Source organism: Lytechinus pictus, unplaced genomic scaffold (genome assembly GCF_037042905.1).
Source record: "Lytechinus pictus isolate F3 Inbred unplaced genomic scaffold, Lp3.0 scaffold_19, whole genome shotgun sequence".
Lineage (NCBI taxonomy): Eukaryota > Metazoa > Echinodermata > Echinoidea > Temnopleuroida > Toxopneustidae > Lytechinus > Lytechinus pictus.
In genome coordinates, this window is record NW_026974140.1 from 6,295,616 (window position 1) to 6,322,728 (window position 27,113).

Sequence of the window (27,113 nt, forward strand, 5' to 3'; positions counted from 1 at the left end):
TAGGTTTTGTGTTATTTTGCCCGACGCATAATCCTCACGATATTGATTTTCTTCTGTTGGGCGCGAGCGTTCAGGAATTAGAAGTGGACTGGAGAGTCACTGACAAACATAGCTCGCAGTTGGGCGTCATTGCTCATAATGTTAAACATTATTGTCAAGGAGAAAATGAGTTAATGAAGAGAATGCAGAGTTTTTCAACAAAGATGCCGAAATAATCGGAGAGGTAAAAAAAAAAGAAGTAGAGGGGTATGTGGACGCGGAACAAGAGGGAAGAATAAAAATCACAGAACATGAAATTTATTGAAAATTAATAGATTATAGATTTCTACTCTTTATTACTCCAAAGGTCCGTAAAATGTAGCATTTGTTGATCATTCAAGAATACGCAGATTGCATTCATAATATCGAGTGAGAAAATTAATCGGAATATCTTCTTTTTTTTTCCTTCGAGATGAAAAAAAAATTCACTTTATTTTTCAAACAAATCAATGGGCATATCAAAATAGTATGTCTTTAAAGTAGAATTTACAAACACTGCGACCGGAATAACTTAGGAACTACACACATACATAAGAATCATGCAAATTCTATTCTTCAGAATCGCAGTCCAGTAAAATAAATCAATAACAATCACGATCGTTTGATGAAATCGTTATTGAGCTTTTAAGATACATCTATATGGATTCTCGACCAGTAAAACTGCTCTATTCAAGAACTGTCAAGTTTAGTTTATGATATAACCATGAAAGAAGGGATTTTATCCAGGCCAAATACAGTTAGACGATGTTATTATTCAACAAATACCCGTAGCTGGCCTAGGTAAAGGTCAAGTATGAAGTGCTAACAAGATGTAATGGGAAGGCCATGAAAAATGATATTACATTATTGCCTTCTAGTCCAGTAGGGACATTGTTTCCTTTTCATCCATTTTCCTCATGGTCATTGTGATTTATCAAAAACATTTTCGACAGCAATTCAAAGATCCGCTATACTGTATCTCTTCTTCAGATAATAATTTTTGTTTCTGTAGGGACTTGAATCACCCTAGGATCGGTGTTCATTGATGTCTTTATAGCCCATCAAATACAGAGAATATTCTTGCTTATACTAGAATGCAATATTTGTTTACTCGTTTTGTTTTTACTTTATCAAAAGAAGAGTTTAAATGATTATGTTTCGAATTTAACTCGAATGTTAATGAATTGTCAGAAAGTTCAACAACGGTTTATCAATACTTACATAATATGCTAGGTATCATTATGTTTTTGATCTACTCTCTTTGAGGTAATAAGACAGGGGCTGTGTCTTTTAATGAATTGGTTGTTATTGCCATTAACAAATCGTAACTTCCAAGTAAAGACAGCAAGATGTTGTAAAGAAATGCATCACTTGGATGTTATATATCCGTGATGACTGACATCGACTCATGAATGTATCACATCATAAAACAATTCAAGACATAACCCACTTGATAGATGCCTACTCCCGTTTCCTTTTAATTATAGAAACATAAAGTCAATGAAACTTCTATCTTAAAGAATAATGTGGTTCGTGGTTTGGAGCGAAGAGGTATCATAAATTAAGAATCGCTATGTACAACGCACGTAAAACATCGTGTAGGATTATTTGACGCTATTATTTGGACGCATTTTTACCCATATTGTAGTCGTGGCTATGGAAAAAACATGTGTCTCTATACCCGCTTATGTTTTTGTTCTAGTCTATATCTCCCTTATCCCATCAATATCGATATAAGGCTTAAGAAGAAGATCTATCTTCTGTTATATCGTCTCTACGTATTTGCTCTCCAACGTTGATTTATGAAATGCGTGTCACAAATGCTCTGTATTCCTTGTTCATGCGTGTGGAGTATAAGGCAAGAAGAGAAGAATTATTAGTCTCTGGGATTCTAGAGTGATGGAAACACCCATGACAAGTTAATTTGATTTCTGGACTTATCCTGCCTACCACCGAATCAACTTGCTTTTCTTCTTTATCATTATTCATTCTCCTCGTTGTTTTTCATCGCCGCGACGGTATCAGAAATGGAGGATTTTCAAATAAAATATGATTTCGCATTCTGTCTCTTCATGAATACATCTTAAGGCGCCCCTCACTATTGCTCAAAGTCGTCACTCCTCTAACATCGCTTTCTCTAATACTTGATATACCTTCAAAATATTATGACAACCTATAGACCCGTTGAAAAAAGAGTCGTGTTTAAAACGCAACTTTTAACATATAACGTCCCAAATCAGAGTTTCTTATTCGCATTTTTGATAGCCACACTTTCCAAAATTCCTTATCGATTGTCTGGTTGAATTCACCAAAATATGAACATTTCATGACCGTGTCAACATGACAGAAAATAAAGGAAATTTGATCAAGCTCACCATGAGCAGTTAATGCGACTGAGATCTTTTTTCTAAATTTTGCATTGGATCAATTCTACAGCTTATATTAATGATATTCAGGATATCTTAAAACGTTTGTTGTAAAAGGGATGAGCATAAAAAAAAGTCTAATCAAACGACCGAATATCAAATCTGGTTTTATTGACAATGTATTTTTCAATAATCTTGCCACCGTGAACGGTTTTTCGTTTTCCGATATCCATAATGATACTATTAATTGCAATGATACATCAACTATCAATCGTAGCTATTTTGTCATTGAAAATAAGGAATTTTCATTTTTATTAATGAACGGCAATATGTGAATTTTGATCCACGATTAAAAATTCATAAAATTATTTTAGAGATTCATAAAATTAAGATTTGATATTCTGGGTTGATCACTATACTTGTGCCTGATTATCAATGTATTTTTAATCCCATACAACTCAAAGTGCCCAGATCAACCTTATTACGATTCTGCCCTTACGTTATGGACTGTGGCATGAATAATGCTTGTTTTTAGACGACTTCTATGAATTCATTCAAAAACCTAAACTCTTAACCATCCCTACCATCCATCTAACTTGATCAAATGTGACATGGTAAGAGATGGCCATACTCACAGAATCCGTGCGTGTTTCATCGGAAACTCTACCGGATAAAAAGAAGGAGAAAGGTACACCTTTTTGCCGAGCATGCCCTGAATAAATATTACTATTCATGTGCTTGCATGCCCTGCAATGAAAGGAAATACACCTACATATACATGTAATACTTGATTATGCGTCGAAAAAAAAATGTTTCGGGTTTCGATAAGGATCAGAGAGTCTATTTTGCCATGTTTGTTCATGGCGTTATTTCTCTTATAACAAATTCATAACATGCAATTACCGTTTAATATTGAGTAAATATTTTTGCTGTCTATTTCATTGCAATGAAACAAGTAAAAAAAATACAAACGATTTTTTGATAAATATAATAGTCGCTATTTTTATAATATCAAAATGAATTGTAATATTAATGCCTGTAATAAATCGCTTTAGCTTTAATTTTATCTATGAGTCAGTAATGGTATATATATATATATATTTATATATAATTATATATGTATATACATGTATATAGTCGTGAATGAAAATTATCGTAATGACATTGCTTCACTCTAAAAAATATCGGGTAAAAATGCTCCATGGGGGTAATTATGTATCCAACCAACATTGGGCTTTTCTTTTGGGGCATTTTTATTTATCCAGAGTGATGAAAATTTTGCCCATTCTAAAATAATTGCTGCTTATTGTTTAACCTTACTGGACAATATGCTTCCCGCATTGGGTAAAATACTGCCCCAAATAGGTTGGATTCATAATTACCGTCGTGGTGGTAAACATTTTACCCAATATTTTTTACAGTGTGCTGTAAATAAATTGTACGAAAAGTCATATCCATAATGGTAATACAGACTAATTTATTCCAAGCAAGTACAATAATGGATTCAAATAGTTCGCTCATGATTGCACTATTACTCAAATGTAAATATTACTTTGGTCTGGGCTCTCTTGCAATTTGATGGTTTCTGTTTGGATGGGGGAATAGTGTGTGTGGTCGATACAGAAGCTCGGTTATGACTATCAGCGGAAGGATTCTTTTTAATTCAAGTTCCGAAAAGGCGCGGACTCGCATGGCAGATAATGTCAATATTTCTGGCCATCCATCTTATTTCATTCGTCATGACAATGGACCATGAAACAGCATAGATGATCAGGGTGGTGGAGAAGAAAAAAGATAAAAAGATTTTCTTCACAATCGTCATGGAAGGAGTGGATGAGACGGAGGGAGATAATATTCTAGTGCGTGCTTAGGTGTCCATTCGTATCGTGCCGATTGCCAAAACCTGGCTTTAATTTGTGACATGCCACCATCGAATTATCTCTTTTTTTCTTCCCCTTTCTCCCCTCTCTGTTTCTTTCTTTATCTCTCTCTCTACTTCTCTCCTTCATGTTCTTCCACTCTTGTTCAGTTAGAACCCCTCTCGTGACAACCTACGCGCATGACTTCGTCATAGTACACACATCTCGGCAGACACGCACATACACTGGCAAAAACCAAATATCACCGTCAATTTTAGCATGATAAAAGACCGCCTAATTGTGCATCCGAAATTTCATTAAAATCACATTAAATTCAGTAATCAAAATGGACTCGGTGTAGCACAGTGCTTTATGTCATCTATCAACTTTGTCCGGCCATCCTACGTTTGTGATTCCCTTTCAGACTTCTCTCTCTCTCTCTCTCTCTCTCTCATTTTATTTTTCTCCTCTCTGCCGCCACTTTCCCGGCCCAACTCGGTTCTCGGTACTTTTTTTTGCTACCGCCTCGAATGAAGCAGCGCCTACAGGCCGAAGTCTTTTAATCGAGGTTGAAATTATTATAGTATCTTTCCCTTAGCGTCTGATGCTCGTTTGAACTGGGTTCCAAGCATTTATAATCTAAGCTTTAAAACCTTTACCTCCGGGAATAATAGAAAACGCAAATTGTATCAAACAGTCGCCGACAAACATAAAACTGAATACGGATCAATCCATTTTAAAATTTGTTATGCATTGTTACAATTTTTCAATAATCTGTAAACCCCTTTGGGGTGTTTTTGTGACATCGTATATTAATGAAAAACATATTATGATATAATAATAATAGACCGATGGGATCTTGAATTATTTGAGAGTGATGAAGTTTGAAAATGAATATTTGTATATCTATATTGACCACTTAATTTTGATTTGTGTTGATTTCATGATTTGAAAATTAATTAGGTCATTACACATCTTACTGTTTTTTATCGACACTTCTGTGGTTAACATTATGTAATAAATGGAAGAAAATAATGGCCAAATAAGCCTTGTTTTCTTCATTTAAAAGTCTGATATAAATCGTAATATCATTTTCTTTTTTTAATATCTGAAGTTGTTACCTTAAAATTATTTGTTTTATTGTAAATTCAACAAATTCATATGTTTCATACTATTCCTGCTATTTTGGCCATTTTTGGAGTCAATTCACGTATAATTTCACTTGGAGAATTATTTATCCACCTTTCAAAATCCAAAATAATTTTTAATTAGCTTAAATATTTTTAGAAATGATTTGATACCAAAAAGAAGTCAGTTTTTGAAATCGGACAGAAAAACAAATGCATTCTATAAACTTGATAAAACAAAGGAAAAGGAGAGATCTTGTATTGAAAACTACATACATCTCAAAAGTCTATTTATACATATATTTGTAATGTGATATTTTGCAGTTTTACAAACTATTATGATTGTGTTTTAGAAGAACGTTTTTATTTTCCTTTATAGTATAATGTTTCCTTTTCAAATCGGTTTTTATTATGCCATTAATTGTCAAATTGTCAAAACTGTACAATATGAGGCAACTTGGTTGCAAAGGATCACTTTCAATAAAACGTTTTCAATTAGTTTAAACCAATTCGCTCAATCCCAAAATGGACAGTATCAGAAGAAGCTTTCCACGTTAGCAATACGCAGGTAGTATCATCTCCTGGCGACATTTACACATTTGTGAACCAGCATGAATACTAGACGATACCTTTTAAAGATGCTCCCATTGTGATATTTGATTTCATCTTTTAAATGAGTATTATCGAAAACTTTTACAATGTAGCTCTTCATGCGGCCTAAAACAAGCATAGCTTTTGGCTAAAGATACTTATGGTTAAGCAAGATGTAAATTTTGACTGAACAATACATTGTGATAAAGATATAAAATGAAATAAGCAATCATGCTCAGTAAATGAATGGAAGTATGAAAAATGGTTTACTACCATTGTTATTTTACTTTATGCATTTAGTTTGAATATATTTTGCTGCAACGTGTACAAAAAAAGAACACCTAATCAAAGAGCAGTTTTATATATATATATATATATATATATATATATATATATATATATATATATATATCGATAGTCTCTCGTATACTGTCTTAAAGATGAAGCGGGTATCGATTTTCATAGATTCACCCCCCTCTTCTAAAAAAAGTCAATAGATACTTAGATCTCAACTGGAATTATCTCATCGTTTTAACATATTTTCCATTGCCATACTCACAATTTCGAACCTCGCCCGCGTTATGCTAGTTAACATTTTCAACTTTCTTCTGAATCGTATTTACAAGAGACTTCTCTCCCGTGAACGAAATATGCGAGCTCCATTGACAATTTTATTTTGATGCAGTTCTGTCTTTTATTGCACAAAAATAATATGCGACTCAAATCACAATGGGTTAAGAAAATCCCGTTATAATCTTTGCGTGACGTACTTAGTCTCAACTGCGTACAAGCGAGATCCCCCTTTTAAAGCTGACTTAAGTCTCTCCATGCACGGTTACAAAATAGAAAAAGCGCCTAATTATAAATCACTGGACGAGGCTAGTAAAGAAACAAAATGGAACCCATAGAAGTCAGGTAGCTTTAATTTAAAGTACGTGTTTCAATACCACGATTCGCTTTTAATTAAACGCAAATTAATTTCCGGTTCTTTTGGGGAACGCGGAGATAAAGAGCACGGAGAGTGAATCTCACTCTTTTTCTCGTTCCACATGAGGTTATCCGCTAATCGACTATAGGTATCCCGAAAACAAAAGGAAGATGGACAATAATCTAAGGGTAATACATTCTCGACTCAACATCAAACCAAACCCAATCTCTCTCTCTCTCATCGTCTTCCATCTCCCTCTTACATTGTGATACTGATGCCGTGTTAAAACTGATCTAACACCATTCTCTCTTTCTATCGCTCTACCTGTACCTTTCCCTTTTATCAAGAGATGTATAATGATGATGATGCTTGCTATTTATGTTATAACCTCACCCCCCTGTCGCTCTCTCCTTCACACTCACTCTCTGACACACACATCCACACACAGACTTACTCGTGTTATTTTTTTTTTATTTAAATATTTCTAATCGGGGAAACCGAATGATTATGTTAAAAGTTTCGTGTCACCAGATCACCTACTGATCCTCAATCACCAATAATCGCTAAATTATTACTTCAATGTTCTAAGAGTATGGGTTGATTGGTTGAGAATATACCTTGATTTGTTTTTTCTGTTTACTTTTCAATAATATTTTTCTGTCGGATTAATGTCTAATTTAATGAAACATAAGATCCTGTCAGACTATTGCCTACTCGAATTCCTCTATACGAACATGACGAAAAAAAAACATGGTGTTCAAAAACTTAAAGGGATATAATGAATGGTGAAGAGGTGAAAAACGTGGCTAATTAATGTACACCGCTATCACTGATCTGTTTCTAGAGATCATTGACCACTCTATACATGTAATGAAATAGACTGTCCCTTTGAAATGGCGTACATAGTGGCTCGACTTAATAGATCCAAGATATTTTAGATAGATCATGGACTTTGGAGACGACATCGCTTGACAAATTATCCAGTCATTGAGATGAAAAAAATCATTTCAGTTTAAGAAGATAAGGGATACAAATATTGAAAATGGAAATAATTCTCAAACTGATAGATGGAAACATTGACAAGAAGACAATTTTCAATTTTCATGCCACTAAATCATCATAACTTAATCAAAATGAACGAACATCAATGCTGTTTTAGGAAAATTTGTTTCCACTGTACGTAAAAGGTTTGGAAACATCAAAAAATATTTTTTAAACATTGTAAGTCACTATATAATATGCCGTACATATTACTATGATTAAGATCATAATAAGATAAAGAACTTTCAGAAATAATACTTTTTTAGGCAGGTGCGAAATTCGAATGTTATTGATTGCCTTGGAAAAACATAGATTATGAATAGCAGCATATATAAAGGATGATTACTCAGTTTGACTATAATAGTCAACGACGTGACTCATCAAAGCCATTCAAAACTAGAACAATTTCCAGACTAGATGTCCTACTACAACAAATTTAATCAATTCATTACAAAGATTTACTCTGTAATTTGCTCATTAGGTATAATACAATAGTTCCTTGGCAATATGAAGTCGCTCGGTCGTACTAATTTTGAATATGATCTTCTTTATATCGGAATTCATTCATAAAAAAAGGACCAGCTGCCTTTGATCGCAATTTGTTCCAGTTTTATTAAAGGGGAATGCCCTGGCAAAACACATTCCCATCAAGACCATCCAATTTATTTGCCTTTTTTCATTCTTATTTTTTGTCTGTTCTTACCCTTGGAAGAGCCGTGAGCAAGATTTCATTTCAATAATAAACTATCCATGGAAAATTATTCTGGCGTCTTACAAAAACGGGTTTAGGCCCAAAATAGTATGAGACCTGGAAAATGGAGGTCGTTGCATTTTATGATAAAAATGATGAATTCTATAGAATATGATGACTCTATCATGGATATTTCCTCCCTTTTCTTTCTTTCTCCTTCTCTCACTCCCTCTTCTTCTTCTCTCTCTCTCTTTCTCTATCTTTCCTAGAATTAAATAACTCTAATCAATACTATGCACTTTTAAAGTTATATATGGATGTTTGCTACAGTGCTTCAAGTGTTTTGTTTTATTAATTTATATAATAGACAAAAAATTGAGATTTTAAGTGTTTTTCGTTTGTTTTTGTTTAGCTGAAGAAGTAAATTTTATACAATGATACATTTATATAATCGAGATAAAAATCATATTGTCGAGGAGAAGGAGCGACCTCTGCCATTTATAATTTCAGATTAGTCTTTTCCTTAAAAGCAGAGATCCTGACACATATGACTTGTATTCATGTCATGCAGTATGGATATCTTCAACGAAAATATTGTAACCTTTTAAAACGTAAAGCCAACGATCAATTCGCATTCAACTTTTATCTTCATTTATATAATTGTCTTGTTTTATTGAGAAATAATTTTTGTCTCTAAGTGTCATTGTAATATCTTTATATTTACTGTCATGAATATGACGAGGCAACTTTCTGCTTTAACCTTATCATGTTTAAAGTATAAAGAAGAAATGTGATATGCGGCAAGCAGGATACAAGATATTGAATGGAAAGAAGCACAAGCAAATACTACTTTTAAAACATGCTTCATCTTTAAGAATTCACTTGACAATGCATAAAATCTACTGTCCACAGTATTCTGCGCATGTTGACAAATGAAATTGATAAAAAATATCTTTTTACGGAGTATTGGCAATCGGTTATAATGTAATCAATTTATACAGATTTGTAATATTTTCATACAACACTTTAAACTTGGCACACCAAAAAATACTGAGTTGTGAAATGTAATAATGTAACTTGGGGCGCTTGATAATATTTCGTGTCCAATTTACGAAACCTGCTATTAATAGTCTGAATCATTTTCATTCTTTGCAAGAATATTATCGAGGGAAAATAAACAGATCAAATTTGGTGTAGAAATATGTTTCTGCTATCAATCTGATCTGGGGAAGCTAATGATGAATTCATTTCATCCGACTTTTGACAATCTTGATAGCCATCTTAAGAAGGAGGGGGAAATTAAACACTATGATTGCTGTAAGCCTGTTCAACAGACCGTTGTAAGCGGATTCCCTCCCGCCATTCCTCTCGGGGGATTCGGTGCAGCGATTGCCGATAATGACTGTCGCATACACGAGATGCTAAGACTGAATGAAATTGAGCGTATAGTTGGGCTAGATTTCTTGCTCTATTGCCCAACCAGCTGCCTGTATACTACAATGATAGCTACATAAGACAGGTTATTAATATAGATATCACACCAAAGTAATTGCTTAGATTTACGACCACTTTGTCACATGTTGCTGTTCGTGTATCTTCTGTGTTAACTCCGTGCACTTCGAGATCTATCATTTTCAAACAAATGAAATCAGTATGCATCATGCAATAACAGACTGAAATAAAAGATCATTCTTTCACTAAAATCTGTTAACACAGTTATATGACTTTATTAAAGAAACAAATCATTTTGATAGGTTTATTCTTATCTAGGTCTTGAAGGCTTCTACAGAAATGGTATGAAAACGCTGTGGAATAAATGACTTGTTGTCAGAGCAGTAGAGAAACGCAATCACTGTATCGTGTATTATTCTCTTTTTTTTATTTGTATGGTAGTGCATGTCATGACTTTGTATTATATCAAACTGCATTGTTTTGTATTTTGTTGTGTTGTTTATTACCTTACCCTGTATTTTTTTTATATTCTGAATTGTATTGTATATCGAATAATTGTATTGGTTTAATTTCATTATATGTATATTTTTTATGGATTGGTGAAATATTTAGTTTAGGTAAACTTAAGTAAAGTACATGTTTCTCATTAGGAATTTCTCGTTTATTTATTTAGCAAATCTAATTGATATAATGAAGGAAGAATGAACTAATAATATTCAACAACAATTTGACTCTAAATGATTGAAGAATAGAGAACCACTTTGTATAAAACATGTAAGACACATAGGACTTTGAAAAAAAAAATCTAGACGCATCTCGCCAGTCGTTGTTTTCCATTAAAAAAAGACGCAATGATAACGGATTTTCTTATTCTTATTCAATTTTAATGCGACATCATCGTGATCATGGCCTTTGTTTCGGATTAAGCACCATGAGCGTCTGATTCGGTGGATACTAACGTCATTAAAGGCTTCATTATCATTATCATAAGGGATGGAATGATAAATAGGATGATATATATAAAAATAAAAAAAAGACGTATTTACCTGAACTCGTGATTCGGTTAAACCAACCCTCATCGCAATCTCCTCCCTCATAAAGATATCAGGATAATGCGTCTTGGCAAAGTTTCTCTCCAGTTCGTTGAGTTGGGCTGGAGTAAATCGAGTACGATGTCGTTTCTGCTTTGCTGGTTTATCATCATCGTTCCCGCTGGCCGATGACCCGACCGAATGTCCAGTGCCGTCCCCGATCATGCCACCGCCAACACCACCACCGCCGCCGATGCCGTTGCCTTCGCTGCCTCCACCGGCTGCCGTTACCGGCGGCGTGGAACCATCCGGTGCCCCGCTGGTGCCGTACGAGACTTTCTCGCTATGTTGGCTGATCATCGTACCGTCGTCATCTACAAGAAACAGAAGTGATATGAAAATATTATTCCAGGGGTACACTTATGATTATAAATATTTGGATTACATTATTAAAGACATTGAAATCGATGACAGTGGGGGTAATGTCATCAAGGGGGAGGGGCGAGGCATGTAATTCATCCTTCGCACGGAATTATTTTTTTGTTCGGGGGGGGGGGGGGGTTAAGATATGGAAGGCCTTGCAGCATGAAAAAGTATTAAATCAATATGATAAAAGTCTAAATTGGTGATATGACATCAAAAGCTTGATAAGACAAGAATATTTTTACGTAATGCACTGAGAGAAAAAAAAAACGACATGACTCGAGAACAATGAATGAAGTTATTCAGAATTTTAAATATATATCACAGCGTATTGGCAGAGTACTGCAATGGTAAAAATTATTCAGTCAGTATACCTATGACTGTAGAACTAAAACAAAGCAATGTCCACTGAACTTCCTAAGTAAAAGTGATACATTTATCAAACAATCTCAAGCTTTATAAGGAAAGAAGATGGGTAAAAGCTAGTCAGATCACGTGAAACCCCTTCCATTCCAATTTTAAGATCGTTTATGAAGTTTAGTAAATTGGCTAGTCTTCAATCATGATTTGACAAGTCGGATATTAGAAATCGCCGTATCCATGCAAGGAGTTGGATCTAATACCCATCTCATATCAGTCAGCATCCTTCAGATATTTGATCCAAGACAGTATTATATACTGGGTTATAAAGAAAGAAAATAAGATGGAAAGGGTGGAGACATGACGCTGTAATGTCGATATTAGTAAACGATAATTAACAGATACAGGGGGATATCCCCCTTACTTATGTTACTACTCGATGTATTGCGTATACTCTTACCCATTTTAAGTTTAAATTTTCATATCTGAAAGTTTCGTGTTAATTTAATCAAAGTAAATCAAAAGGATCTGACTTAATTTTGATATAGACATGCAGGTGCTCTACATGCACGATAGGGATTATCTACATAAGTATACTTTCAAGAGACTTGAATTGATTTGTATTATTTGATCTATTAATTTCGACTCCAAAATTACTCATTTCGAATCTGGAATGCAATATTTATGTTTACTTACCATTGATTTTATATATATATATATATATATACAGGGTAGCTTAGTCAGTGGTCTAACTATTTACAGAAAGTGTATCGTAAGCTATCCCCAATCGTGCCATCCAGAGAATAAAGTGATGCGAATAAAGACAAAGATATTTACGCTCTTAAACTGTTGGGCAACATACTGTCCACACAACAATTGGTTAAAATTTTTATCCAACTCTGAGTAGCTTTCAACCAATACTGTGTTCACCCAAAGCACACATTATTGGTTTAAAACTACCCCGAATTGGACAAAGTTTTAACCAATTGTTGTGTGGACAGTATGTTGCCCAACATCTTTAAGAGTGTAGAGACATTCTCTGATAAAGAGGCAAGTAAGAGGTCGATGGAAAGAGAGAGGGGGCGGGGATCGGTAAGAGAAGGTGAGGGTGTTCAGCAAAGTTGGATGAAAGAGAGAAAGGGGGCCGAACGGCAAATGAAGATATAAAATTATTACCTCTTAAGTCTGCAATCAAGGAACAGAGAAGGAAATTACAATTCTTTTAAAGTCGATGAGATTTACTTTAAAAAAAATAGAGTTGTAAAAAAAAATATGCACGATGATTTTATAATGAAGATTAACAGAAGCCTGTAGCTTGAAAATCTGGAGAAGAAACCATAATGGCATGAGGAGCAAGGGATAAACAGATAAGCAGGAGTTAGATAAAAACGAAAAGAGAAAGAAAACATAGGGGGAAAGAAGAGAAACGAAGAGAAAAAGAGAAAGAAAGAGACAGTAATGGGTAGAGAGAGAGAGCAATATATAAATAGGATAGAGATATAAAGAGAAGATGGAGATTTAAAAAGAAACGAGTTATGACTGTTTATATGACATATCTTCTTAATGAATGGTGTAGAGAGAAAGAGAAATACGAGGAGGGATGTGGAAGGAGGATGGGAAAAAAAGAATTTCAACACACTACAAACACAAGGGAAAAAACACATAATTTCAGACTTCTATTGATTCTACTAATTGCCAGTGTTACGCCCAGGTATTTTTTTTAATCACAGTTAATATATTTTGTCATGATTACCCATAGCTCAATGATATATTTTTCGTCAGCTGTAAACCATGTCTAACCGGACATTCTAATGTTTGTCACTCTCCACGCGCTCACTCACCCTCACGCACACGCACACGCGCGCACGTGTAGTAGCCAAGGAAACTCCAATCCTAATCATATCAAGTTTGAATCAATTGTCAGTACATCAGCCCTTATGTCGGAATAGATAATTCATGGCGGGTCCAAATCGCATTAGCAATCCCTTTCCTTTTCTATCCCATGCAGTGGATAATGGACGATTAGCATATTAGAATTGGGGACTTTGACAAAGGACAATGATTACCTTCGTGATGTAATCAAACTACTTTGGTTTGTTGAGTTTTAGCTGCATTCTACTGTATTTTATGACCACAAGGGAAATACATTTTAAATTAAATGTATATTGTAATTGTTTATTACCTCCGATTTGCTTTTAAAATCTCACCAAGAAGCCCCTTTCATTATCATGTACACGATGTATAGGTTGATATCTAAGTTGATGTACAAACTCAGTTTGTATGAAAGAAATATATTTTGTGAATTGTTAGATAAGCTGAGAGGGATCTCAAATACATCCATTTTGGGAGATGAATTGAAATACATGCACCCTCGTGGTTTCATTTCAAATAAATAAAGAACATTACAAATACTAGGAAGCATTTTCACTAATTGACGAGTTCAATTTATATAAAGCCCTATATGGGCTAGCAATCATGTGCAAATAATTGTAAAGTGTTTGCTTTGCAGTGCGAATCCACAGAGTGCATTGATATTCTGAAAAAGAAAAACGGGTGTTTTCCTTTCATTAAGATATTTTCCTAGCTATATAGAGAGTGACCGTAATTGATAACCAATTTGTTTAGGTGTCGTGTACACGATTATACATGATTTGATTAAGGTAGAGTAATGTAGTACAATTAGCAGCATACTTGTAGTCGACGTAGTAACAATATCTCAATGATGTAATCAGAGCAATAAATTGTCATTAGACTAGGGAAGAATATAATTAGTAAACCTCAATTAATATTGAAAATACATATTATAACGATTCTGACAAACCCACTTAACTACATACCGCTTCCTGATTTCAAAGCTTACAGTTATAAAAGCAGGAGTCATGGTCAAAGTAGATATACAGATTCATGTATCCATGGTTATTTGCATGCCTTTATTTATTTTGTAGAGCTTATCCTGCTCATTAAATGTCAGGATTCCCGTTGCGTGTCCCAAATAATTATGAACGTTGATTAAAAACTTACGCCCTAAAGTATTAATAAAGGTTATCATCGTTTTTCAACTTCTTGATAAATAATTTTCCCTTTTCGAAAATGGACATACCTGATTCCTTAACTCATTATTTCTGAAGCATTATTCTTATCTACAATGTGACGTGTTTTAAGTTTTATGTAAAAGGAAAAGTGAATGTTGGAGAGAAAAATGATAGGAGTAAATTAAACCATTTACAATTGATTGTGGTGAGAAAAAAACACAAGTCTATTTAGTAGTTGACACCATTACGTATGTGTTAAAATCTACCTGAACGTTTATGTATGTATATTAACGAGAAATAGATTTTTGTCGAAATTACAACACTTCGCACGAAATATCTCCCACAAATTAAAAAAAATAAGTAAATGTTGTTTAAGACTCAATTCTTTTTTTTAAACTGAGGTAGCTTACGTAATGCCGTCTTCACATGTAATAGTTTTTATTGTGTGATGGTATTCTCTGGGTGAGCTTATCCTCCTAAATTTTGGTGAGTATTAAATGAATTTAATTTGTATTATATTTTATAATTGAGAGAAGTGCTCAAAATCATCATGAATTCTATTTAGTTCACAATGATAAAGCTGCATTATAGTGATGGTTTTGCTTGATTTAAATCATATAACGAACATAAGCTAAGACTGTGTTCATTAATTGATCACGGTGATAACATTCACCAACAACCATGGTAACTAGGTTACAAGATACGAATGGCTATATACATATTGTGATTTTTGACCTTGAAGTCACTCCTTGTGACACAAAATTGAAAAAAAAATATATATAAAAGGAACGTTATTGTAGAGCTTGAAAATAAATTAGGAATTAGGAATTTAAAGAATAACTGGATAACAAAACTGATTTATGTTGCGGTAATCGAGTGTAACATTTTGAAAACAATGTTAGTTTTATGAGTTCGAAAGACCTATGAATTCTGATGTTATTATAGTGCCAATGATAAACAAGCAGACCATGATATAATGACAACCATTTATTCAAGTTCATATCACCATCCAGGATAACATCTGACTGTTTATTTCTGTTCGGAGCGAGGGTGGTGGAAATGAATAGAAGTATTATTGATTGTATCACAGTCAGAATAGTACTCATACCTAAAAGTAAATAAGATAATCAGTTATAATATCCTGTCTCAAAAAGAGATAATTGATTTCAACATTAAACCTTTATCACTGACTATATAATTGCTTATTATACAATGAATGGTTTAATACTGAATGTTTGAACACTGAACACATTTCACATCTAATGCATATGTGCTGAGGCAATACATGACTTCAATTCAACATTCATTTCCAAAAATAAAAGCATTAATACATTTTCAAAAATTTAACAATACAATGGAGGTAGCAACTCAGTTAGCAGAGCTAGTGACGAGTGCACAGTGACATGTAGACAATAAAGATATTATACATGAAAAAAAAAATATCCATACAAAGTACATAACATAACAATGAAAAAAAGCAAAAACGAAAACAAAACAGGGCAACTTTATGGATAATATATCAAATGAAACAGTAAATAAATCGTCAAACCAATCAACCCACAGCTGAAACCAAGCAAATCACTCAATTCAGTGACCGGACTTAATTTTTTTTCTTAAGTTTAATTCTTTAATCTTCTTTTATTTTCTTTAAATTGGTTAATGGAACAATGAAGACAGGTTATTGCACGTTAGACACGTTTCTAATTTTTTTTAATTTGCACAAATGAGCACCATTAACATGACTAGACACGTAAATAACATTTGATGAACATAAATTTATCTGTAATCTTTAATCTCTATGCCTACGCAGAACTTAATACTTAAGGCCACGTACAAGGGAAGTATTATATAAATCATCAAAATGCTAAATGTTATTCTTGCTAGTCTAATACTCACTTCTGACTGCCGATGATGTGATCATCTTGTTAGTATTATCCAATCCACCAGTGACAAGAAGAGCCTCTGTGGATAGTTCCATTGACGGAACATGGGCTAGAGTTCGCTCCATTCTATCAAAGATACCCGGAGACAAGTCCTGTGGAAAGTGGCCCGATCCTGGGTGATGGTATCTCGCTACAAACGCCACCTTTAACAATTATCTTTCCCTTCACCGACGTGCAAGAAATAATCAGACTAGAGAACCATTCCTCATGTAACACATTGAGTAAAAATGTACTGAATACCCGAAAAATCTAGTCGTCTGGCCAGCGTCTGTCAATATTGTCAATATTTCTCAGTCATGAGCAACGTGACTAGTGTCTAGTTGTCGCAATGAATCAGTTGGTCGTGGGGAATTGACGGAGGAGAGTAGGGAGAGAAGAGGACTTGGAAAGCCCTGGCGGAGTTTTATGCGGTCAACTAACGATATCCCGGTCTGGTGGCGTCCTGTTATACAGGTGGTTCGCGTGGCGCCGCGCGAATTATCGCTAGCGCTGATTGGTTGAACGAGTAGAGAACAGCGATCGGCGAGATCGGCTACGTCACGTTCTGAACGCCCAATAACGTACCTCGAATCGCATTGAACAAGAAGAAGAGCTAGGTTGGAGAGAGAAAAAGACACAACACATAGAGATGATAAAGAGGAGGAGAACAATAAAAAGGAGGGGAAATAAAAATGTGGTTTGTTTTGTGGTTATATATATTTACGTGGTTTTATTGTTATTATCTGTCTTGGGCATGATGGGTCGTGAAATGTATAACCGCGTGTTTATATTTTGCTTTTAAAACTATATGAACGCATTACTACTAAACTTACGACAGTCGAAAAATGTAGATTCACTCAATCAAGACAATCATATCACACTGTAATGTTTTACAAGTGTATAAATCAAAGTGTGTTGATAGTAGGTTGATATGGTAAAACAAAATAATGCCATTAATTCCTATACATTTCTGTGGGTTTTTTTTCTCTCTCTCTTCCCCTTTTTCTTTCATTTCTCTAACAAATTCCTTTAGCATGGTTTTTCCAGAGATCATTGTATACTATGGTTTAATGTAAACCTTTACATATTCGTTTTTATCTATTACTAGCATTTTGATTTATTAAATTTGCTTTTTTTTAAATCTACGATTGCTGTTATTTAGAATGTTACTGCAAGTATATGTTATCACGTTTGATATTATGAGTGTCTTTTGATGATGATTGCTATTATGATTGCAGACAGTTATCAATAATTTACATGTATATTGATTGGACATGTAAATCATTTCAATATTGTACTTTATATATTTGTGTATACTTATTGTTAAAGCCATTGGAAACCAAATTTATTTGTATGCGTACATTGACCAATAAAATAATCTTGAATCTTGAATTATGAAATGTTCCAAGATAAAAGGATGGCCTCTCTTTCTGATGAAGGAAACATCAATCCAACAGGTTTTCAAATATTTTTCTCTGGTACTATTTCAATTTCAACTTCTGCACGATAGTATTTAAATAGTTTTGGTGCTTTATAACAACCAAAGCGTCTTAACCTATAAACAATGGATTGGAAATGATGGTGTACATAGGTGCAATTCTACTCATAGGTTGTTTCAAGTTAAGTTTGATTTGAAAAAGTTCATGGTTGAAGAGTGTAGTTTTTTAACAGTGATGAGGAAAAAGAGTTATGTAATTAAACACACACACATAGTAACACTAGCGTACCTACGGGGGGGGGGGCAGAGGGGGCAGTCTGCCCCCCCCCCTGACGAGCCACAACCCATGCAAAGGACGTATCCCTGCCCCCCCCTGACGAGCTTGAAAGACCTTTTTTGTCCCCCTGACGAGCTTGAAGACCTTTATTGCCCCCCCCCTGACGAGCTTGAAGCTCTTTTTTTTCTGGTACGAAATCCTTCATTTGTGATTGAAGACCTTCAATTTTTTTTCTGGTACGAAATTCTTCATTTGTGATTGAAGACCTTTTTTTTTTTTTTTTTGCTTGTCAAATTTTTTGGCGGTCGGTTTTGCCCCCCCCCCCCCTGTGAAAAATCCTAGGTACGCCACTGCACAGTAATGAATATACGTGAGTTTAAAAGACAAGTCCACCCTCACAAAAATTTGATTTAAATAAAAAGAGAAAAATCCAACAAGTATACACTGAAAATTTCATCAAAATCGGATGTAAAATAAAAAAAGTTATGACATTTTAAAGTTTCGCTTAATTTCACAAAACAGTTATATGCACATCCTGGTCGGTATGCAAATGAGGAGACTGATGATGTCATCCACTCACTATTTTTTTTTCTATTTTATTGTATGATATGTGAAATATTCTAATTTTCTCCTCATTGACAAGTGAAACAATTATTAATTCCTTCCTGAACATGGGGAATTAAAATTGTTTAATACTATATGGTTCAGTCAAGTTGGCCCTTTTTGTCAAATCTGTAAGAAATGAAATATTGTATAATTCAAATAATTAAAAAAAAGCAAAATAAATGGTGAGTGGTGGGCATCATCGACTGTCTCATTTGCATGTCACTGAGTTGTGCATATCACTGTTTTGTGAAAAATAAGCGAAACTTTAAATGTCATAACTTTCTTATTTTACATCCAAATTCGATGAAATTTTCAGCGTTATGCTAGTTTGATTTTCTCTTTTTATTCAATCCAACATTTTCTGGGGTGGACCTGACCTTTAAGCAAGTACATAGTCTATTAACTATCGAACGCTCACGCTCTATAAAAAACACCGGGATCACTTTCTAATCGTCCAGAGCTGTGATCGGCAGATCATTATTACTATCACTCTTATTCATCACAAAATAGAATATCGAACACTTGATTGTATTCAATGCAGTTAACTCAATCCAATATTCAGTTATCTGCATGACATGGGAACCATTAAATCAAGACAGAAAAGAACGGACAGGATCCATCACATCGTCTGAATTATGAGAAGTATGCGTATAACCAGATGACAGGATATTTGTGTGAAACGGAGAGAGAGTGAGAGAAATAGAGCAGTAATTGTGTTTATTTTCACTATAGTTTTACTCAAAGTATGGTAAGCCCCCCCTCCCCCGTCTGCGCAGTTCCCCTTGTCTACGCACACGCGTATCTGCGCGATTCTCGTTAAAAAAAGATACGCGTATCCGATTCATCGGTGCCTTTTCTTCTTTTTCTACTTCTTCTTTTTCATTACCACCATCTTCTACTTCTTTTTTCCCCTAGACCCTCTTCTTCTGCGTCTTCTTTTCTTTCTATCTCTTCTCCTTTGTAGATATTTCATTATATACACTGTACATAGTTTTGTAAATAGTATGTAAATATTTAAAATGCGAAAGAAGAATATGTTTTACATTGTTCGAATCCCAGCCATGGCGTAATTTCCTTCGGCAAGAAACTGATCCACAATGTGCTGCACTCAACCCAGGTGAGGTAAATGGGTACCGGTAGGAAGTAATTCCTTAAAAAGCTGTGTGCGCTATGAACGCCTAGCTTAGCCGGGTAATATAGGAGCGCCTTGAGCACCTAACAAGGTGGATATGTGCGCAATATAAATACCCTATATTATTATCATTATTATTATTGTAAAGTTTGCATGAAAGTGGCCCCAATACCCGAATAAGGGTGACATGGGTCAAATAAATTCATTGTCATTGTCACAAACTTTACAGTTGCAATACACAGACAGATATTCATTAAAAAGTCGGACTTAAAATGGTGGGAAAATGAATTAAGGCATTTCTTGTGACGGCCTCGAAATACAGCCTTTCTCATCAAAATCCCCAAATCGTGAGTAAAGTGAATGGGTGCGCAAACGGCAGACACGAGGCACCATTTTTTTTTGTTCAATCTGAAAACAACTTCATGTTAAATCTTAAGTTAAATAGTTAGATGCGCAGACATGGGACCCCCCCCCCCCCCCTCCTTCATAACTTAAGGTTTACTTATCACTTCTTGTTAGGTTTTAATGCGCAGCCTAAAATGGCTAGTCTGGAAACCGGATTCCGAAGGCGCCTCCAAGATTCTAGTAAAAATTAAAAATAAATAAATGACCAGTGTACTAAACACTCTAGCTATTGCGTACCGAGATTTCGTCAGTTTAGTGCTGGCTTCATGCACTTCTTCCTTGTGATCAGATCAAATCAAGTTAGAATTTCCAGAATGACACTACATTCACACCAAGGAATGGTCGTACGCAGCGGAGTGGCAGTCCCCCAAACTTTTTTTTTTTATTGATTTTTACGGAAAATTTACCCAAATTCACCAAAAGTCTGCACGAAATCCTTGAATTTACACTAGTCTTTAGAAAAACGTCAACGTGACGAGCCTGGTTGCATCGCTTCCTTGCTTTCGAGATTCTTTGATTTTTTTCATGCGTCTTGTACACCCCCCTCCCCCACTTCCGGGAAAAGATATTGCGTATGGCCATGCAACCTATCGATGGTTTGGTCGGTCAGGAGTCGGTCTTTGGTAAGAGATCATTAATTACTTTTCCTGGGACGAATTACGCATGCTTAGTATTTCATTGAGCATGTGGCGATCTACCCAGTAAAAAACACAATAAACATATACATTATTAGTATTAATATACAATGCGTATCAAAAAAAAGTTTACACTTAGAACAAATCCTGTAAAATTATACATTTGTGTTATCCTGAAGATTTTTCCACATTTTACCATTGGTACAGATCCATTTAAGCGAATGACGATATAACTGTCGAAAAAAATTTCCGCTTGAGTGACCACCACTTACTTTAGAAAAGTTAGTGAAAAATGATTTGCGCAGAACTTTGAAATAGTTATACAAATAGAAGTATACCTTAATCATGAAGAACACATGGAATGTAGCTAGTACAATTGATTTGAAGATATCATTTACCTTTTAAAACTTGTTTCCTTGCCCAAAACACTTCGAAGAGTGCATTGCGCCCAACCCCACTCCCTTACACACCGAGGCCATCGTGACGATATTTGCTTTACACTGAGCTGTGATTTATATGAAATGGCCTAGGCTTGATTTTCATTTTGTTAATCATTTTCAAGCTTGGGAAAAGTGTGGAGAAACGAGTTTTAAATGAAAAATAAAATGTAAACCCACTTTAAATGATAAAAACTTATAGTGAAAAACTGCTGGAGATGTCTGATATAAACTTTTGTTCAGATTCAGTTATGTCCTCAGATCCAGCTGGCACAAAAAGGGTAAAGGCTGTGCTTATTAAGTGTTGAAATTTCAATTTGGGTGGCAAAATTGTTACAAAATGTTTGAATGTATCCGTTTTATTTCAATTGACTAAAAGTACAAGGGAAATGTATGAGAAATGTTTCGCAGGGTAAGTTTGATTTCGCCCTTTCCTCTTGACACAGCGTAAAAACGAGCATTTCTGCGCAAACAGATTTCTGCGAGCTTTACAAATACGGACAGTGCTCACTCAAGTGTAACATTCTGTCAAAACTTTTACATTCATTGGATAGATGAGACCCAAACCCAAGATAATATGTGAAAAAAATTACCCACATGTTGTATCATTTTTAATCCCCAGGGCTTTTCAAAGTGTAATTTTTTTTTTGATACGCACTGTATAATATTATTATACATGTATAAATTATTACTGAAGCTACAGTCAACCGTGTGAACTTGCACTGAATATATAAAACAAATATTTATATTTATATATATATATGTATATATAATATATATATATAATATAGCATCACCACTATCCGATCATTTATTGAAAATACTCATGAATATTCACAGAGCAAAATGCTGAAAATTTCATCAAAATCGGATAACAAATAACGAAGTTATTGAATTTCAAAGTTTATCAATATTTTGTGAAAACAGTTATATGCACATCGTCATGAATATTCATTAGGTGGGATGATAATGTCACATCCCCACTTTCCCCTTTCTTGCGTTATTACATGAAATAATAAATGTTTCATTTTTCATGTGTAAATGATGTGTCTCCATTATGATGAAATAAGTGGCGGCAATAAATAACTAATGTACTTAATCAGTTGTCAATCCAATTGTTTTTGTTCTTAGTATAATTTTTTTGAATTAACCTAATTTCAAATAATAACATACAAAAAAACAAGTGGGGATATGACATCATCAGCACACCTGATGAATATTTATAAAGACATGCCTAGAACTGTTTCACTGGAATAATGACAATCTTCAAAACTCAATAACTTCGTTATTTGTTGTCCGATTTTTATCAAATTTTCAGCATTTTGCTCTGTGTATTTTACTCTATTTATTGAGATATAAGTATCTCCAGCCTGGACCATCCCTTTAAAAACCCACTGCACTATTCGTATAGTGTAAGGGAAAACACCAGTGTAGTGGTCCACCTGCACTCCAACCAATCAGTTATATCGGGAGGAGAGACCTGTGGGTCATAGTGATTCAGTTCGCTTTTCACCTCCCAGGTGAGGCCAAACGAATGATATAATAGTAATAATGAATATCAAACGGGCTAAACTAAGTTTCTACTAATGATTATGTCTAAGTGCCGTTTGGCCTAGATATACACTATACCCGCTTGGTCTAATTTTCATTTAGTGTCATGCCCAGGCCATTTGGGCCCCAGATTGTCCAATTTCCACTTTTTTTCACTTTGTCGAAAGAAAATTTTGTTCATAAGAAGTTCATGATACCATATGCGTCGAGACTAAATGGCGTTAGTCCCAGTGGATAATAGGTGAAATGGGGATCGCCGAACTAGACATTAGATAAAATAGTGAATGTGTTAAATATCAGTTAGGCCAAAATGGTTAATAGATGTACTAGAATTAGACGAACAAGGAATATGATAAATGGAAGGTGGATAAATTCGGCGTAGAAAAATCAATTATTCTGATGATATCCATTTTATGAACAAAATAGGTCATACGAAAAATATCCGATGTGGATTTATTTCAAATTCATGTTATTTAATGCCATTATGATTTGTACATAAGAGTGATGAAATTTCTTTTACGGTAAAGTTACAGTTTTTAAAGAAAAATCAGAGCATAGATGATCATTGAAATTTATTATACATGCGATTTCTCCTTTTAATCAAACAATGATATTTATGACAGCCGGGATCTATTTTCAATGTTTTTTTTTTTACTTCACTTTCCTGTACTTTGAAGCACTTTTCAAGAAACCTATTTTATTCTCTTTTTTTCTTGTTTCAACTCCGTTCCATTCATTTTTCATCTTTCGTTTTATTCCACTTTCCAGAAGAGAATCCAGGCCTTTTCAAAGATGGTCAGTCACTCTATTCTGATGGTAAGTTTGTATGAGTAAATGACTCGGTGGTTGAGGCGGATATGAGAAGGCTATCGTCTCGGCTCGCCTTGCTTCTCCCGTTAGATCAGACGTCGAGGCACCGCCCGTCACTTTTCATTCCAACCCGCATCCATCTTACCATTACCGCCTAACCCATCTAAAAGAGATTTTATTCCCCCTGAACGTGTTCTGCTAATTCTGAAATCAATTTCGTCCCCACTAGGTCGCATTAAAGCACGAAATTTAATGCATCAGCGCCGAAGCGGTACGCTCTCTGTGTGTATTACCGTGGCGGGCTTCGAGATGGAGAGCATGGCGCTTATGTATGGAAAAAGAAGAAGAAAAAAAAACCTATTTTGTTTTAAATACTATGCTTCTCTTACGCTGCTCGCTCCTGAGGTATGTATATATGAACAGTATCATTTGGAAAGGTGCAGTCTATTTTGTTCTATGCATGAGCTGGTTTTATTACAATTGTATTGTATACGCTACAAATAGGGATCTTTGACTTAGAAATAAGTAAAAGAAGGATATTTTTTCTATCATGATGTTTTTATGAAAAATGGCAATGGAAAGGGGCACAGAAAATGGAGGTCTGTTACATTAAGACTAAGGCTGATCAGTGTAACGAAGAGAAGGTACTCTCGCGTGAGTTTTAATAGCGTACAGGATGATACATAGCTTCCTGTTACTGCACGCGGGAGTATAGGAGAAGCGGAGCTTCGGGGCTATGCAACCCTGGCTAGATAACGCATCCAAAGCACGTTTTGGATCAGTAGAGTGGGGAACTATGGTGGCGTGCAAGAGAGGTTCCTTGAAAAACATTGGAAAATCAGACGTACTTTAAATGGGGGTTGGCTTCCGCGAGACCCGCGTTTCATTTCCGCAAGGCAAGCTCGAGGGCGGCTTCGTGTCGCCTGGGTTTGCTTGAGAGTAAATTGAACGAAAGGGGCAGAGAAGGGGGAAAGGAACATTGAGAGAAAAATAAAAACCGAAGAAAAAAGTTACAACGCGCTTTGAAACAGAGCAAAGAGAGATGAGAGTAAAAGAAAATCGTTTTGAGCCCTGAGGCTAGTGATGAGATTCTAAACAAGTGCAAATCCTCTAACAAATTGGAAATCAACCATCTTGATGGAGAAGCTTCACTTTCGGCCCTACCATTTTTTATCTCTCTCTCTCTCTCTCTTATCTCATAGATATCACCGCCTGATATCTCGTTTGGTCAAAGAGATCAACAATCATTGAGCGCATGCGTGCTGTCTTTCTTAATGTTAGTAGTGTGTAAAATATCCTTTTCTCAAGTTGACACAGATAGGTAAAGAGTAAAATAGAGAGGTGAGGAGAGGAAGAGAGAGAGAGGGGGAGGGGGAGCACGTGACGAGAAGGAGGGGATTACATGATAATATTCCCTGTACCAACTGAACAAGAATCATAGAACAGTTTTCAAAACTGAAGTGGCTACCATGGGTAAAATACGACGTTTTTAATATCACTATTATAACCTTTTATGATTAAACGAATGTACCAGTACATGTGTATCAGTGCTCAAGCCTCAAGGAAAAAGGATTAACTACAAGAAAGAAACTAACCAACATAAAATAATTATTCCTATAGCATTATTGGATTTGTAACACGATATTTGCACAATGGAATAAACCCAACTCATCGAAAACTGTTTGTTGAAGAATTGATTTATTACATGTGATGGTCTTATAATATTGAAATTAAATCTTATCTAGATTCTGCGTTATCAAATCTTCAGACTCATATGTCGCAAAGTTTTGTAATCATCATCATCAAGATCGACAGCATCATCGTGGTCGTTGTTGTCTTATACACTATTAACATTGTACACATAACACTTGAAATTCAATCCAATTTCTTTATTTGTCATAGTGATGTGAAAATGCGGTGTGGTCACACATTAGAAATACATAAACAATCATTAAACATGCTTAATTAACGCATAATATACTATCAGTTATATATATTTATTAGAATTGATTGCGTTGATATAAAACTATATGAATGAGTAAATGAAGTGTTTAAGGGAAACAATTTATAAATTGATATACTGCATATTTCAAAAATGATAAAGATCCAAATATATATTCGTAACCTATGTGACGTATAGCTGAGCTTTTGACCTTTATTTATTTATTTATTTATTTATTTATTTATTTATTTATTTATTTATTTATTTATTTATTTATTTATTTATTTATTTATTTATCTATTTATTTATTTATTTATTATTTATTACTTATTATTTATTTATTTATTTATTTATTTATCTCTGTTTTCTTTAGACAAGGTGGTCTCTTCAGTACATAAAAACTGACGGGGAGACTGAGGGTTTGCATGAGTTTATACAATGGTTAAAAATAAAAGCTAGAGCACGTAGAACATTCCACTCACTAGATGCTGGAAACAAAACCGACTCCGCAGCGACTGATGGTACGACTTTAGAAATAACGTAAATAACACGCACACACTTACACCCCCACACACCCCCCCTCTCCCTCCTCCCCCCTCTCCTCTCTCTCTCTCTCTTATATATATATATATATATATATATATATTTGTGTGTGTGTGTGTGTGTATATATATATATATATATTGACCCCCGCACACAGTCATACAATGCTTTTTCCTGATTTCTTCTACATTAACAGATCAACACTTTAATATTCGTTATTCGTTATTTATCAATAGCTTAATAAGCTGTATACAAATCACATATGAATTGTGAGAAAAATAGTTATGAAAACAGTTATAATAAAATAAAAATAAAATAATAATCTATAGAAACATTTTGCTTTCAAGCTTTTACTTTTGTAGATGGTGATGAAAAAATGTTGTGCGCATAACAATCATTATACATATATTGTATACATTATCTTGAGGTCAATCATAGAATGTACATGCTTCTTTTAAAAAGAAATGAAATACATATAATCAAATACCATATTAAT

The 27,113-nt window shown here is 34.5% G+C and overlaps 1 protein-coding gene across 1 annotated transcript in view; it reads right to left on the reverse strand.

Annotated features, from left to right (window-relative positions):
* Window positions 1-16,927, reverse strand: part of LOC129260009 (homeobox protein orthopedia) — a 29,820-nt gene extending 12,893 nt beyond the window's left edge. Inside the window, exons 1-2 of the mRNA XM_064114571.1 lie at window positions 16,816-16,927; window positions 11,120-11,478 (exon numbers count right to left, since the gene is read on the reverse strand). Coding sequence (XP_063970641.1) covers window positions 11,120-11,478; window positions 16,816-16,927 — 471 coding nt within the window. The remainder of the gene's footprint in view (window positions 1-11,119; window positions 11,479-16,815) is intronic.
* Window positions 16,928-27,113: the final 10,186 nt, after the last annotated feature.